The sequence below is a fragment of the Daphnia magna genome, unplaced genomic scaffold, assembly GCF_020631705.1.
Source record: "Daphnia magna isolate NIES unplaced genomic scaffold, ASM2063170v1.1 Dm_contigs330, whole genome shotgun sequence".
Taxonomy (NCBI): Eukaryota; Metazoa; Arthropoda; class Branchiopoda; order Diplostraca; family Daphniidae; genus Daphnia; species Daphnia magna.
Window position 1 is genome coordinate 49,425 of NW_025533247.1, and position 18,282 is coordinate 67,706.

The window sequence follows — 18,282 nt, forward strand, 5'->3', positions numbered from 1 at the left end:
ACTGTTATACCATGAGTTTTTACTTCTATATGTAAACAGCATCAAATATACTTGTATTCAATGTGAATACACTGTTATACCATGAGTTTTTACTTCTATATGTAAACTGCATGGAATATACTTGTATTCAATGTGAATACACTGTTATACCATGAGTTTTTACTTCTATATGTAAACAGCATCAAATATACTTGTATTCAATGTGAATACACTGTTATACCATGAGTTTTTACTTCTATATGTAAACAGCATCAAATATACTTGTATTCAATGTGAATACACTGTTATACCATGAGTTTTTACTTCTATATGTAAACAGCATCAAATATACTTGTATTCAATGTGAATACACTGTTATCGGTTTTTATTTATGTGTAAACATGTGAAATATACTTGTATTCATGTGAATACACTGTTATACCATGGAGTTTTTACTTCTATGTGTAAACTGCATAATATACTTGTATTCAATGTGAATACACTGTTATACCATGAGTTTTTACTTCTATATGTAAACTGCATGGAATATACTTGTATTCAATGTGAATACACTGTTATACCATGAGTTTTTACTTCTATATGTAAACTGCATCAAATATACTTGTATTCAATGTGAATACACTGTTATACCATGAGTTTTTACTTCTATATGTAAACTGCATGGAATATACTTGTATTCAATGTGAATACACTGTTATACCATGAGTTTTTACTTCTATATGTAAACAGCATCAAATATACTTGTATTCAATGTGAATACACTGTTATACCATGAGTTTTTACTTCTATATGTAAACTGCATGGAATATACTTGTATTCAATGTGAATACACTGTTATACCATGAGTTTTTACTTCTATATGTAAACAGCATCAAATATACTTGTATTCAATGTGAATACACTGTTATACCATGAGTTTTTACTTCTATATGTAAACTGCATGGAATATACTTGTATTCAATGTGAATACACTGTTATACCATGAGTTTTTACTTCTATATGTAAACTGCATGGAATATACTTGTATTCAATGTGAATACACTGTTATACCATGAGTTTTTACTTCTATATGTAAACTGCATGGAATATACTTGTATTCAATGTGAATACACTGTTATACCATGAGTTTTTACTTCTATATGTAAACAGCATCAAATATACTTGTATTCAATGTGAATACACTGTTATACCATGAGTTTTTACTTCTATATGTAAACAGCATCAAATATACTTGTATTCAATGTGAATACACTGTTATACCATGAGTTTTTACTTCTATATGTAAACTGCATGGAATATACTTGTATTCAATGTGAATACACTGTTATACCATGAGTTTTTACTTCTATATGTAAACAGCATCAAATATACTTGTATTCAATGTGAATACACTGTTATACCATGAGTTTTTACTTCTATACGTAAACTGCATGGAATATACTTGTATTCAATGTGAATACACTGTTATACCATGAGTTTTTATTTCTATATGTAAACTGAATGGAATATACTTGTATTCAATGTGAATACTGTTCGGAAGGAATCGTGTGTCTAGCGTTACCTTACCGAATTGAGTTGTAAATAATTAAAGTTGATGACACAAGTTTGAGATTGCGACGCTGACTGTATTGTCTGACTTGTTGGATAGATAGATTGACACTGCCCGGCCCGACCCCCTCCAAAATATGACATTGACACCAGGGGGGGGGGGGAAAGGGCACAAAGAATCAGTACAGTCGGGCGGATGACAAGGGGCCACCTGTCGGGGGCCCCGAAGATCGTATTCCCGTAAATGGGCCGGAATCCTGGTTGTTCGGCCGGATCTCGTCGTCGGCCGTTGGGGACGTCTTTCGTTTCCAACATACTCCCCACCAGAGCCCATGCCTTGGGCCTCGACCTCGCCGACGTCAGTTGCGGCCGGATTGGCCACATGATCATCTTCTTCGACGTCAGCTGGATCGATCGGAAGCAATGGGAATGGAGCCGGATCGGGTGGATTTGGAAATTGCGGAGCAGTTGCTTCAGCTGGCTCCGGATTCAATACACCGTCTGCGATCTCCACATCTTCCGGTTGATCTTCTCTCAGTTCTACGGGATACAAACATTGAATGGCTCGGGTTAATAAATTACCGGATGGGAACTTGACGATCGCGGATCGGACTAAGCCGTCGCGGCTGGGGAGTAATTCTTTAACTACTCCCGTCTTCCACATGAGTCGTTTGGAAAGTTTGTCGTGGATTACGACAACTTCTCCGACGCGGATTTTTCTACCCGACGCTCCCTTTGCGTGAAAATTATCCAGCTGCATCAGGTAATCGGAGACGAACCGCGAGCATAAGTTGCTGACGTAGTCACGCCTGTTCTGATCCATTTTCTTAAGCAGTTCACTTGTTGAATCGGGAGCCAATAGGTTGACTGCTGGCTCCAGCGTAGCACAAGTTGAACGACGATTGTTGAGAAACTGATTCGGAGTGATCGGGAGCGGATCGTCCACTCCTTCGCCAATGTAGTTCAACGGTCTCGCGTTAATCACACTTTCCGTTTCGATTAAACTCACTTCCAGCTCGTCGTACGTGAGACATGCGCGCCCGTTGGATCGTCTCAAAAGATCTTTCGTGATCCTCACCATCCTCTCCCAAAATCCGCCCCACCATGGAGCGAGGCTAACAGAGAAGATCCAGCTGGTTCTTCTCATGGCGAGGAGGTCGTGAACGGATGGGTCGGATCGAATGTTTTTTAAGATATCGAGACACACAGCGGAATGTTTGGGCGTTGTCACTGTACATCACTGACACTGGGCCTCTTCTGGCGGAGAATCGACGGAAAGCTAACAGAAAGGAGCGAGCCGTCATGTCCTTGGTCAACTCCAGATGAATCGCTCTCGTCACGGCACAAGTAAAGATGCACATGTAACTCTTGGGTTGCTTTTTGTTGACTTGTTGTGTCGGATCCGGTTGGTCGCCATCGTCTTCTTCTTCGGGAGCTTCTTCGGTGGGAAGCTCCGCTGCATCCGGGTTCTCTTCTTCTGGTGGAGGTTCCGGAATGACTTGTTCGACGGATGGCGCCGACTTGGATTTCCTTTTCGGAGTTGCGTTTTTGTAGTACAGCGGGCCAGCGAAATCGGTTCCGGTTATTTCGAATGCCCTGGCATCGCGGAGTCGGTTGGCTGGTAGCGGCGCTGCTATTTGTCGGAAAGGAGGTGAAGTCAGCTTCTGGCACTTCACACAGGCGAACCAAACGTTTCTCTCTTGTTGGCGTCCTTTCACGATCCAATATTTTTCTTTCAGTTCTGACAGTGTCGTCTTTACTCTTGTGTGCGAATTAAATACATGTTTGTTAGTTATTAACATTTTTACAACAGGATGGTTTGCTGGGAGAAGGATCGGTGGTTGAATGTCTCGATCCCTGAGGGCGAGCGCCACTCTTCCAATGACTCGGATGAGTCGATCTGGATTGTCCCAGACCGGTCGGAGCGATGCTATTTTCTCCTTTGGGTGAATCTGCAGTCCGAGCTGGAGTGTCCGAAAAGCTTTGGGATAGCGTTCTATTTTGGAGCTGTCTGCAGATGGCTAGCTCCGCTTCGTTCAGCTCTTCGGTGACTATCTTGTCGATCGTTATTTCTTTTCCGGCGACTGTAATGACTTCTTTTAGTTCTAGTCCTGGGTCGCGCGTTCTTTTCTTCATACGGTTGAGTGCTCTGAGGACCCAGGCTGTTCTGAAAAGTAGTTTTGTCCATGTAGAGGTTTTGTCGAGGTACCATTCAATCGGCTGGGCTGTTTCGACTGCTGCAAAGGAGACAGTTGCCGTTTTCTTTGTCTCCTCTTCCTCGATTTTCTCTTGAGTTTCGGTGGAGTGGTTTTCTGGAGAATTCGGCCATTCGCTTTCTCCTTCTGTCAGCCAGGCTGGTCCGTGCCACCAAAGTTTCGATTCCACCAGCGCATGCGCTGGCGCTCCCCCGCGAAGCGAGATCGGCTGGATTCTCCAATCCGGGGCAATGTCTCCACCAATCCGCGTTGGAAAATTTTCTGATGGTTTCCACCTGGTTTCGAGAACGGTCTCCAACGATAAGGATCTCCTCGTATCCATCCAAGTGTGACGAGGGAGTCTGTCCAGTAAGTCGTTTTCCATGACTCGGTGTGAAGGGAGGTTCGGATTTTCTCTCCTAAACGAATTGCTAACAAAGAGCTTAGTAGTTCGAGTCTGGGTAACGTTACTTTCTTTTTTGGGAGAGGTGCCACTCTGGTTTTGCTTGCAAGGAGGATGGTGTAGGGAATTCCGTTCTCCAGTCGGAGCCGTGCGTAGGCTACTGCTCCGTAGGCTGCTTCTGATGCATCGCCGAACACGTGAATTTCTGCGGAGACGATGGAAGTTTTTGAATATCCAATCCATCGTGGGATCTCCAAATGATGTAGATCCTTCAGGCCTTTTATGATGCTGCTCCAGGTGTTCTTCACTTCGGGTGTGGCGTCATCGTCCCAACCTATGTCTCCTTCCCAAAGTTTTTGATAAATTATTTTTAAAAGTAGGACTGTAGGAGCTAGGAAACCAATTGGGTCGAATATCCTTGCTGATATGCTCAGAATTTTTCTTTTGGTGATTTTTTCTCCTATCTGCACGGCTGCTTCCAATATAGATGTAGGGTCAAATTTAAATGAATCGGAGCTCGTGTCCCATCTAAGACCCAGTGCCTTTTGCTGGCCGTCTATTGTGGGTGAAAGAATTCCGACAATCTGGTTCGACATTTCTTTTTCGGTGAGAAAGTCACGGAGCTGCTTGTTGTTTGTTGCCCAGCTCCTCATGTTGAGTTGGGCCTCTGAGAATAACGTGACGGTTTCTTCTACCGTAGTTATGGCTGTTGGCACGTTGTCTGCTCCTCCGAGGTAGTCGTCTACGTAAAGCTGCTCTTCTATCTGCTCGACTGTCGTAGAAAATCTAGATTTGACTGAGAGAAAATGTTTGTTAATAGTGACTCTTAAAAGGAATGGACTTGAGCTTAGCCCAAATGGAACTCTTTTCCATTTGTACGCGATGAAATCGGAGTTGGGTTCTTCCGGTTTTCTTGGCCATAAAAATCTGACAGCTTCAGCGTCTTCGGGCTGCAGCGCGATGTTGAGAAAGGCCTTTTCGATATCCGCAATCCAGGCGATCTGGTTCATCCGGAAGCGCATTAAGACCGAGAGGAGATCAGGATTAAGATTTGGTCCGGTCTCCAGAACATCGTTGAGGCTCGGTCCATATTTGGATCTTGCGGCGCCGTCGAAAACTGGTCGGATTTTTGTGGTGGCCTTGTCTGTTCGGTAGACTGGATGATGCGGTAGATAAGTGTGGAGGCCATCGTAATTGAAATCAGCCTCTTCTACAAATCCGTTTGCTATGAGTTGTTCGATTTCTTTTGTGTAGTTGGCCAAGTCGACTGGAGATTTTCGGAGCTTGTGCAGCATGCTTCTCAGTCTTACTGCTGCCATCTGGTGGTTGATTTCCAGTCTCCATCTGTCGGTCGTCCATGGTATTGGCGTGCAATATCTGCCGTCTTCAAATCGCGTGATTTCTTCGCAGAAGGAGCGGAATTGATCGTCCTTCTCCACAGCAACGCAGTCGTTTAAGTTCGCGAAATTTTCTAGACGCCAAAATAACGACATATCAAAATTTAACTTCTCCATTTCAAACCTTTTACTTTCTTTTGTTGAGTCGAAAAAGCAGATTTGTTCAGAATTTTCTGGTAGTGGAAGGAGACTGGAATTTCCTGTCTCCCTGCTTTCCGACTTGTTTGATTGGATGCTGTTAAAAATTTCTGATGGCTGTGAGGTGATCTGTGGTAGAGAGCAATTTGAGTTGATTAGTAGTTGACTGACAATTGATTGACTTTGCTTCGATGTTGTTTCTTGGGATGGGCCGCCGATGACCTTTCCAAGTTTCGAACTGTAGGCTCTGAGTCCGCACGGGCTTGTAATTGCTGGCTCGTTGAACATGATGTTGAACATTTGGTCCATTCCAACAAGAATTCCGACGTCCTCGTCTCCTCCTTCACGTTCGAAGCGGTCGTCTGCCAAATTTTCATTTTCCAACCACAGCTTTCTTGCAAATTCTGTAGTTTGGTACGGGCCGGTGCTTCCTACTTTGTCGGTTGCCTCCAAAGCTTCTATGCGCACCGTTGGGGCTCCTGGCCAGGTGCCCCGCACCGTCATTTCGACCACGTTGTGAGTTTCTGCTGGAGGGGCCTCTGTCTGGCGGAAGGCCCTGGTCGCGATTTGTTCCACCTGGATTATCTTCAGTTGAAGTTCTCTTGAAATCTGCTTTTTAATCCATGTTCTATGGCTGCCGTCGTCGAGGAAGAGAATTGCTCGGATCTGCTTTCCGTATGGGCCTAAAATGTAAACGGTTGCTGTTTTGAGAATAATCTCAACAAAGGAGCTTGCGCACGCTGTAGTTGAGCTGCTTCCAGCGGCCGGTTTCTTTGGGATTATGGTTGAGGATCCGAATCTGGTATCTTTCTCGGCACACAAGGATGTGTGGTGCTTTGCTCGGCATCGCTGACACCTGTGGGGATTGAAACAAACGGTGGTCTCGTGTCGACCGAAGCAGTTTGAGCATCTTCTTTCGTTGGTGATGACTGCCTTTTTTCTTTCAGCTCCATTGGGCAATTCGTGGCCCAATGCATCTCCTTGCAGAACACGCAGGGCAGCATTGGCTTTCTTGAAGATGATGCTGTCGCTTCTCTCCTTGGTGGTGGTGGGCTGCCATTTCTTCTTGTTTTGCTTGGATGGTTTGTTTGTGGAGTCGGCTTGCTGCTGACTCCGAGCTGGGAAGCTGTCGGTGTTGTTGCTGGTTTTATTTTTGCCGGTTGCGGAGAATTTTGGGCCGGCTTTGGTGTAGTAGCTCTCAGACGGCTGAGTCGCTCTGCAGCTTCAACTTGCTCTTCGATAAATTTTAACACTTGATCAATGTCTGTTACCTTGTTTGTTGCGGATTCTGCCCACTTTTCTTGAAGTTTGAGTGGGATCGAGCGTAAAATGCTTGATCCAAGGAGGCATCCGTGGCTCGTTCTTGCAACTCCCAGTGTCTCCAACGCATTGATATGTGACTGGATAGTCAGCTGGAAGCACCTGAGCGCCGCGGTATCAGCCATGTCTTTCACTGGTTGCAGCGTGGCTAATTTGTGGGTGTGGGCCTCGATCAGGACGTCTGGTTTGCCGTACATCGCCTTCAGTAGATTCACTGCAACGGTGTAGTTGGCGTCTGTCAGCTCCAGGTTCTCCACGCACAGCTGTGCTTCACCTTTCAAGTAGTCTTTAAGATATCAAAATTTTTGAACTGCCGGAATGGCTGATTCATGGACGGCTGCGTTGTAACCTTCCCAGAAGGCCGTCCATTCGAGCACGTCCCCTTTGAATGGTTTAATTTGACGTTTTGGGAGCTTAGTCGATGTAACTGCGGCTGGAGCTGCTGGTGCTCCTAGTGCAGCTGCTGCTGGAATGGCGGCAATCAGTTGTCGGAACAAGTTCTGTTGATCTTGAAATTCTTGTTGACGGATGATTCTCTCTTGTGCTCTTGCAGCGTCTTGATCGATTTTTTCTTGGGCCCTGATGGCGTCTTGATCGGCTTTTTGCCGTTTTCTTTCTTCAGCTTCTTTGAGTGCTTTGAATTCATCCTTTTTTCGCCTGACGATCACGTATGCAGCGTTGCACTCATCCTCCAGAGTGATCACGCTTTCGACCTCGGCATCGAATTGTGCACGGGTCGCGTTTGATGCTTCCATGTCTCTGGCGACCGCTTCTGAGAGTCGATTGTATTTAGCTTGCATGCTTTTTAGACTGGTTTCAGCTCCTAGCAATATATTGTAGATTGTTAGGTCTATTATGTACGATGTCGTATTGCTGGATGTTGTGGATCCAGCGTCTGACGTGGCCCTTGATGGCCCTCCGGGACGTTTCGTTCGTTGGGGTGGTCATCTTGGGTGTGATTGGATGAAAGAAAATAGTTATAAATTTTTTTTTGTTTGATTTCTAATTGTTTAGCCTGTCTTTGTTGTTGTTTGCTTGAGGTGTCTGCTTCCAGTTCTGAGTGCAGCGCCTCTTGCGGTGTTTTTTGATTGAGTTGCTGCTTCAAGTTCTGAGTGCAGCGCCTCTTGTGGTGTTGTTGGAGAGTGGCTGCTTCAAGTTTTGATTGCAGCGCCTCTGCCGTTGTTGTTGGAGAGTGAAAGTTTTTCGTCTCTCCCTTCTCTCAGTAGGTGGCGTGACGAGCGGTGGGTCGGCTAAGTTTTGGCTCGACCCTAGTTCACCTAATCGCCTTCGGAATGCTGTGTTCTGTCTGCTGAGAGAAAAAAAAAGGAAAAGGGTTTTTTTTTTATGGAGTTCAGCTGTTGCTTATCTCCCATCTGATGTAAGAAGGCTTTTTTTTTTTTTGAATATTATTAAAGTAAATTTATGGAAGAAAGACACATCCTGTATTTATCGACGACAAGACGACATTCCTAGAATACAGTGATGTTATTGGAACAATGGAGGGAATCTAATTTCCTTCTTGTTGCTCCGCCAGTCTTCGAATCCAGGCGATCCTGGATTTGGATCGTTCTCTGGGGCTCTCTTGCATCAGTAGCCCCCTTCCTCTTGCTCGGCCTTGCCGTGTTGGCTCTGTTGGTTTAGGTGGTGTCGGGATGGGAGCTTGTGTCGGCTCTTCAATTGACAGGCTCTCGTAGAGCAACTGCAGAGTATCGTCCTCCTCGCTGTCCTCACCTCCAACTGCCCCTTCTACTCTTTTCTCTTCTGCGGCGGCTGCCTGGACTGGCTCGTCTGGTTGTTGGTGTTTGGGGCCGTGAAACAGCCCCCTGGTGATCCGGAAGTCTTGGGTGGCAGGTGCCGATATTTGTCTGGCGAATTCGGCTCTCTCAGCCGGTGTCGGGAAGTATCGCCTTGGAGGAGGGTCAGTGGCTGCAAATCGATCCAAGACCCGACGGAGATTTATTTCCAGCTGTTCGGGTGATGGGCCAATAATGATTGGATCGTCCGGACGGGATGGTGGGATGATTGGCCTGTTGCGATATTCTTCACGCCGACTTTCACGTTGACCTTCTCTGGTGTTTTTGTATAGTGGCTCCCGGATTGGGCCCGTCCATGGGGCAATCTCTCCTCGTAGGCGGGCCAAGTGCCGCTTTCTTTTTTGTTCGGGCCTAATTTTTGCTGAAAAAAAAGGAGCCCTTCTTGGAGCTCCACTAAAGTGGAGCGTTGAGAGAAAAAAAGAAAAGGTTAAGTTGTGAAAAATTGATGCAGGAATAAGCAGAGAAAGAGACAGATCAATAGTAAACTTTCTGAATTTAATTTAAGTTGATGTTTAGGGAGAGAGGAAGAAAGAATTATCAAATGTTTTTACTTTTAAAAAGGTCAAAAAAGGAAAGGGGTGAATTGCTTTTACAGTCGAGTGTGTGTGTGTATGTGAGGCGTTCAGATTTTCTGACGCCTCAGGCCGCCACGCGGTTTGTCAAAAAAATGGCGATGACGGCTAGACGAATTGTCGAAAAGCACACACACATATACACTTAACTAAATTTTTGGAAATTTGATTAAAGGGAGAGTTTTAAGTTTGATAGTAAGAGCAGTTTAAGTTGAAAGAGTCAGTGGGTCTTTTGTTGCCAAAGAGACCCGAACGCTTTGCCGAGAGGCGTTCAGTCAATTTCACAAAAAAATATACCGGTTCAAAAAAAAGGAAGGTTCGAAGGACCATGTTCGGAAGGAATCGTGTGTCTAGCGTTACCTTACCGAATTGAGTTGTAAATAATTAAAGTTGATGACACAAGTTTGAGATTGCGACGCTGACTGTATTGTCTGACTTGTTGGATAGATAGATTGACACTGCCCGGCCCGACCCCCTCCAAAATATGACATTGACACCAGGGGGGGAAAGGGCACAAAGAATCAGTACAGTCGGGCGGGTGACAAGGGGCCACCTATCGGGGGCCCCGAAGATCGTATTCCCGTAAATGGGCCGGAATCCTGGTTGTTCGGCCGGATCTCATCGTCGGCCGTTGGGGACGTCTTTCGTTTCCAACAGTGAATACACTGTTATACCATGAGTTTTTACTTCTATATGTAAACTGCATGGAATATACTTGTATTCAATGTGAATACACTGTTATACCATGAGTTTTTACTTCTATATGTAAACTGCATCAAATATACTTGTATTCAATGTGAATACACTGTTATACCATGAGTTTTTACTTCTATATGTAAAAAGCATCAAATATACTTGTATTCAATGTAAATACACTGTTATACCATGAGTTTTTACTTCTATATGTAAACAGCATCAAATATACTTGTATTCAATGTGAATACACTGTTATACCATGAGTTTTTACTTCTATATGTAAACAGCATCAAATATACTTGTATTCAATGTGAATACACTGTTATACCATGAGTTTTTACTTCTATATGTAAACTGCATGTAATATACTTGTATTCAATGTGAATACACTGTTATACCATGAGTTTTTACTTCTATATGTAAACTGCATGGAATATACTTGTATTCAATGTGAATACACTGTTATACCATGAGTTTTTACTTCTATATGTAAACTGCATGGAATATACTTGTATTCAATGTGAATACACTGTTATACCATGAGTTTTTACTTCTATATGTAAACAGCATCAAATATACTTGTATTCAATGTGAATACACTGTTATACCATGAGTTTTTACTTCTATATGTAAACAGCATCAAATATACTTGTATTCAATGTGAATACACTGTTATACCATGAGTTTTTACTTCTATATGTAAACAGCATCAAATATACTTGTATTCAATGTGAATACACTGTTATACCATGAGTTTTTACTTCTATATGTAAACTGCATGGAATATACTTGTATTCAATGTGAATACACTGTTATACCATGAGTTTTTACTTCTATATGTAAACAGCATCAAATATACTTGTATTCAATGTGAATACACTGTTATACCATGAGTTTTTACTTCTATATGTAAACTGCATGGAATATACTTGTATTCAATGTGAATACACTGTTATACCATGAGTTTTTACTTCTATATGTAAACAGCATCAAATATACTTGTATTCAATGTGAATACACTGTTATACCATGAGTTTTTACTTCTATATGTAAACAGCATCAAATATACTTGTATTCAATGTGAATACACTGTTATACCATGAGTTTTTACTTCTATATGTAAACAGCATCAAATATACTTGTATTCAATGTGAATACACTGTTATACCATGAGTTTTTACTTCTATATGTAAACAGCATCAAATATACTTGTATTCAATGTGAATACACTGTTATACCATGAGTTTTTACTTCTATATGTAAACTGCATGGAATATACTTGTATTCAATGTGAATACACTGTTATACCATGAGTTTTTATTTCTATATGTAAACTGCATGGAATATACTTGTATTCAATGTGAATACACTGTTATACCATGAGTTTTTACTTCTATATGTAAACTGTCATGGAATATACTTGTATTCAATGTGAATACACTGTTATACCATGAGTTTTTACTTCTATATGTAAACAGCATCAAATATACTTGTATTCAATGTGAATACACTGTTATACCATGAGTTTTTACTTCTATATGTAAACTGCATGGAATATACTTGTATTCAATGTGAATACACTGTTATACCATGAGTTTTTACTTCTATATGTAAACAGCATCAAATATACTTGTATTCAATGTGAATACACTGTTATACCATGAGTTTTTACTTCTATATGTAAACAGCATCAAATATACTTGTATTCAATGTGAATACACTGTTATACCATGAGTTTTTACTTCTATATGTAAACTGCATGGAATATACTTGTATTCAATGTGAATACACTGTTATACCATGAGTTTTTACTTCTATATGTAAACTGCATGCAAATATACTTGTATTCAATGTGAATACACTGTTATACCATGAGTTTTTACTTCTATATGTAAACTGCATGGAATATACTTGTATTCAATGTGAATACACTGTTATACCATGAGTTTTTACTTCTATATGTAAACAGCATCAAATATACTTGTATTCAATGTGAATACACTGTTATACCATGAGTTTTTACTTCTATATGTAAACAGCATCAAATATACTTGTATTCAATGTGAATACACTGTTATACCATGAGTTTTTACTTCTATATGTAAACAGCATCAAATATACTTGTATTCAATGTGAATACACTGTTATACCATGAGTTTTTACTTCTATATGTAAACAGCATGGAATATACTTGTATTCAATGTGAATACACTGTTATACCATGAGTTTTTACTTCTATATGTAAACAGCATCAAATATACTTGTATTCAATGTGAATACACTGTTATACCATGAGTTTTTACTTCTATATGTAAACTGCATGGAATATACTTGTATTCAATGTGAATACACTGTTATACCATGAGTTTTTACTTCTATATGTAAACAGCATCAAATATACTTGTATTCAATGTGAATACACTGTTATACCATGAGTTTTTACTTCTATATGTAAACAGCATCGAATATACTTGTATTCAATGTGAATACACTGTTATACCATGAGTTTTTACTTCTATATGTAAACAGCATCAAATATACTTGTATTCAATGTGAATACACTGTTATACCATGAGTTTTTACTTCTATATGTAAACTGCATGGAATATACTTGTATTCAATGTGAATACACTGTTATACCATGAGTTTTTACTTCTATATGTAAACAGCATCAAATATACTTGTATTCAATGTGAATACACTGTTATACCATGAGTTTTTACTTCTATATGTAAACTGCATGGAATATACTTGTATTCAATGTGAATACACTGTTATACCATGAGTTTTTACTTCTATATGTAAACTGCATGGAATATACTTGTATTCAATGTGAATACACTGTTATACCATGAGTTTTTACTTCTATATGTAAACTGCATGGAATATACTTGTATTCAATGTGAATACACTGTTATACCATGAGTTTTTACTTCTATATGTAAACAGCATCAAATATACTTGTATTCAATGTGAATACACTGTTATACCATGAGTTTTTACTTCTATATGTAAACAGCATCAAATATACTTGTATTCAATGTGAATACACTGTTATACCATGAGTTTTTACTTCTATATGTAAACTGCATGGAATATACTTGTATTCAATGTGAATACACTGTTATACCATGAGTTTTTACTTCTATATGTAAACAGCATCAAATATACTTGTATTCAATGTGAATACACTGTTATACCATGAGTTTTTACTTCTATATGTAAACTGCATGGAATATACTTGTATTCAATGTGAATACACTGTTATACCATGAGTTTTTACTTCTATATGTAAACAGCATCAAATATACTTGTATTCAATGTGAATACACTGTTATACCATGAGTTTTTACTTCTATATGTAAACAGCATCAAATATACTTGTATTCAATGTGAATACACTGTTATACCATGAGTTTTTACTTCTATATGTAAACAGCATCAAATATACTTGTATTCAATGTGAATACACTGTTATACCATGAGTTTTTACTTCTATATGTAAACTGCATGGAATATACTTGTATTCAATGTGAATACACTGTTATACCATGAGTTTTTACTTCTATATGTAAACAGCATCAAATATACTTGTATTCAATGTGAATACACTGTTATACCATGAGTTTTTACTTCTATATGTAAACTGCATGGAATATACTTGTATTCAATGTGAATACACTGTTATACCATGAGTTTTTACTTCTATATGTAAACAGCATCGAATATACTTGTATTCAATGTGAATACACTGTTATACCATGAGTTTTTACTTCTATATGTAAACTGCATGGAATATACTTGTATTCAATGTGAATACACTGTTATACCATGAGTTTTTACTTCTATATGTAAACAGCATCAAATATACTTGTATTCAATGTGAATACACTGTTATACCATGAGTTTTTACTTCTATATGTAAACTGCATGGAATATACTTGTATTCAATGTGAATACACTGTTATACCATGAGTTTTTACTTCTATATGTAAACAGCATCAAATATACTTGTATTCAATGTGAATACACTGTTATACCATGAGTTTTTACTTCTATATGTAAACTGCATGGAATATACTTGTATTCAATGTGAATACACTGTTATACCATGAGTTTTTACTTCTATATGTAAACTGCATCAAATATACTTGTATTCAATGTGAATACACTGTTATACCATGAGTTTTTACTTCTATATGTAAACTGCATGGAATATACTTGTATTCAATGTGAATACACTGTTATACCATGAGTTTTTACTTCTATATGTAAACAGCATCAAATATACTTGTATTCAATGTGAATACACTGTTATACCATGAGTTTTTACTTCTATATGTAAACAGCATCAAATATACTTGTATTCAATGTGAATACACTGTTATACCATGAGTTTTTACTTCTATATGTAAACTGCATCAAATATACTTGTATTCAATGTGAATACACTGTTATACCATGAGTTTTTACTTCTATATGTAAACTGCATGGAATATACTTGTATTCAATGTGAATACACTGTTATACCATGAGTTTTTACTTCTATATGTAAACAGCATCAAATATACTTGTATTCAATGTGAATACACTGTTATACCATGAGTTTTTACTTCTATATGTAAACTGCATGGAATATACTTGTATTCAATGTGAATACACTGTTATACCATGAGTTTTTACTTCTATATGTAAACAGCATCAAATATACTTGTATTCAATGTGAATACACTGTTATACCATGAGTTTTTACTTCTATATGTAAACTGCATGGAATATACTTGTATTCAATGTGAATACACTGTTATACCATGAGTTTTTACTTCTATATGTAAACAGCATCAAATATACTTGTATTCAATGTGAATACACTGTTATACCATGAGTTTTTACTTCTATATGTAAACAGCATCAAATATACTTGTATTCAATGTGAATACACTGTTATACCATGAGTTTTTACTTCTATATGTAAACAGCATCAAATATACTTGTATTCAATGTGAATACACTGTTATACCATGAGTTTTTACTTCTATATGTAAACAGCATCAAATATACTTGTATTCAACTTGAATACACTGTTATACCATGAGTTTTTACTTCTATATGTAAACTGCATGGAATATACTTGTATTCAATGTGAATACACTGTTATACCATGAGTTTTTACTTCTATATGTAAACAGCATCAAATATACTTGTATTCAATGTGAATACACTGTTATACCATGAGTTTTTACTTCTATATGTAAACAGCATCAAATATACTTGTATTCAATGTGAATACACTGTTATACCATGAGTTTTTACTTCTATATGTAAACAGCATCAAATATACTTGTATTCAATGTGAATACACTGTTATACCATGAGTTTTTACTTCTATATGTAAACTGCATGGAATATACTTGTATTCAATGTGAATACACTGTTATACCATGAGTTTTTACTTCTATATGTAAACAGCATCAAATATACTTGTATTCAATGTGAATACACTGTTATACCATGAGTTTTTACTTCTATATGTAAACAGCATCAAATATACTTGTATTCAATGTGAATACACTGTTATACCATGAGTTTTTACTTCTATATGTAAACAGCATCAAATATACTTGTATTCAATGTGAATACACTGTTATACCATGAGTTTTTACTTCTATATGTAAACAGCATCAAATATACTTGTATTCAATGTGAATACACTGTTATACCATGAGTTTTTACTTCTATACGTAAACTGCATGGAATATACTTGTATTCAATGTGAATACACTGTTATACCATGAGTTTTTACTTCTATATGTAAACAGCATGGAATATACTTGTATTCAATGTGAATACACTGTTATACCATGAGTTTTTACTTCTATATGTAAACAGCATTAAATATACTTGTATTCAATGTGAATACACTGTTATACCATGAGTTTTTACTTCTATATGTAAACAGCATCAAATATACTTGTATTCAATGTGAATACACTGTTATACCATGAGTTTTTACTTCTATATGTAAACAGCATCAAATATACTTGTATTCAATGTGAATACACTGTTATACCATGAGTTTTTACTTCTATATGTAAACTGCATGGAATATACTTGTATTTAATGTGAATACACTGTTATACCATGAGTTTTTACTTCTATATGTAAACAGCATCAAATATACTTGTATTCAATGTGAATACACTGTTATACCATGAGTTTTCACTTCTATATGTAAACAGCATCAAATATACTTGTATTCAATGTGAATACACTGTTATAACATGAGTTTTTACTTCTATATGTAAACAGCATCAAATATACTTGTATTCAATGTGAATACACTGTTATACCATGAGTTTTTTTCTTTTATACGTAAACTGCATGGAATATACTTGTATTCAATGTGAATACACTGTTATACCATGAGTTTTTACTTCTATATGTAAACCGCATCAAATATACTTGTATTCAATGTGAATACACTGTTATACCAAGGTTTTTACTTCTATATGTAAACAGCATCAAATATACTTGTATTCAATGTGAATACACTGTTATACCATGAGTTTTTACTTCTATATGTAAACAGCATCAAATATACTTGTATTCAACTTGAATACACTGTTATACCATGAGTTTTTACTTCTATATGTAAACTGCATGGAATATACTTGTATTCAATGTGAATACACTGTTATACCATGAGTTTTTACTTCTATATATAAACAGCATCAAATATATTTGTATTCAATGTAAATACACTGTTATACCATGATTTTTACTTCTATATGTAAACAGCATCAAATATACTTGTATTCAATGTGAATACACTGTTATACCATGAGTTTTTACTTCTATATGTAAACAACATCAAATATACTTGTATTCAATGTGCATACACTGTTATACCATGAGTTTTTACTTCTATATGTAAACTGCTTGAATATACTTGTTTATTCAAATGTGAATACACTGTTATACCATGAGTTTTTACTTCTATATGTAAACAGCATCAAATATACTTGTATTCAATGTGAATACACTGTTATACCATGAGTTTTTACTTCTATATGTAAACAGCATCAAATATACTTGTATTCAATGTGAATACAGTGTTATACCATGAGTTTTTACTTCTATATGTAAACAGCATCAAATATACTTGTATTCAATGTGAATACACTGTTATACCATGAGTTTTTACTTCTATATGTAAACAGCATCAAATATACTTGTATTCAATGTGAATACACTGTTATACCATGAGTTTTTACTTCTATATGTAAACTGCATGGAATATACTTGTATTCAATGTGAATACACTGTTATACCATGAGTTTTTCTTCTATATGTAAACTGCATGGAATATACTTGTATTCAATGTGAATACACTGTTATACCATGAGTTTTTACTTCTATATGTAAACAGCAATAAATATACTTGTATTCAATGTGAATACACTGTTATACCATGAGTTTTTACTTCTATATGTAAACAGCATCAAATATTCTTGTATTCAATGTGAATACACTGTTATACCATGAGTTTTTACTTCTATATGTAAACAGCATCAAATATACTTGTATTCAATGTGAATACACTCTTTATACCATGAGTTTTTACTTCTATGTATAAACTGCATGGAATATACTTGTATTTAATGTGAATACACTGTTATACCATGAGTTTTTACTTCTATATGTTAACAGCATCAATTATACTTGTATTCAATGTGAATACACTGTTATACCATGAGTTTTCACTTCTATATGTAAACAGCATCAAATATACTTGTATTCAATGTGAATACACTGTTATAACATGAGTTTTTACTTCTATATGAAAACAGCATCAAATATACTTGTATTCAATGTGAATACACTGTTATACCATGAGTTTTTTCTTTTATACGTAAACTGCATGGAATATACTTGTATTCAATGTGAATACACTGTTATACCATGAGTTTTTACTTCTATATGTAAACCGCATCAAATATACTTGTATTCAATGTGAATACACTGTTATACCATGAGTTTTTACTTCTATATGTAAACAGCATCAAATATACTTGTATTCAATGTGAATACACTGTTATACCATGAGTTTTTACTTCTATATGTAAACAGCATCAAATATACTTGTATTCAATGTGAATACAGTGTTATACCATGAGTTTTTACTTCTGTAATGCATGT

At 37.3% G+C, this 18,282-nt stretch overlaps 2 protein-coding genes across 2 annotated transcripts; both read right to left on the bottom strand.

Annotated features, from left to right (window-relative positions):
• Positions 1 to 1,517: 1,517 nt before the first annotated feature.
• On the bottom strand, positions 1,518 to 2,371 carry LOC123468197. The gene is made up of 3 exons (XM_045167829.1): positions 2,131 to 2,371; positions 1,735 to 2,088; positions 1,518 to 1,561 (listed from the first exon to the last, which is right to left on the bottom strand). Exons 1-3 carry the CDS (start codon positions 2,369 to 2,371, stop codon positions 1,518 to 1,520), a joined length of 639 nt encoding a protein of 212 aa, XP_045023764.1.
• A 6,120-nt stretch (positions 2,372 to 8,491) lies between these two features.
• On the bottom strand, positions 8,492 to 9,304 carry LOC116934564 (the record flags this gene model as incomplete). The annotated part of the gene is made up of 1 exon (XM_045167830.1): positions 8,492 to 9,304. A coding segment is annotated over one exon (796 nt), but the record flags the coding sequence as incomplete, so codon positions are not given.
• Between the last annotated feature and the right edge of the window lie 8,978 nt (positions 9,305 to 18,282).

What these genes read in the sequence shown, in the direction of transcription:
- LOC123468197 (XM_045167829.1), bottom strand. Translation starts at nt 2,371, where the DNA reads ATGGATCAGAACAGGCGTGACTACGTCAGCAACTTATGCTCGCGGTTC. An exon ending in GATCGTCAAGTTCCCATCCG is followed by an intron (nt 2,089 to 2,130) that starts GTAATTTATTAA and finishes TGTATCCCGTAG; the next exon opens with AACTGAGAGAAGATCAACCG. An exon ending in CCCTTGTCATCCGCCCGACT is followed by an intron (nt 1,562 to 1,734) that starts GTACTGATTCTT and finishes CAATTCGGTAAG; the next exon opens with GTAACGCTAGACACACGATT.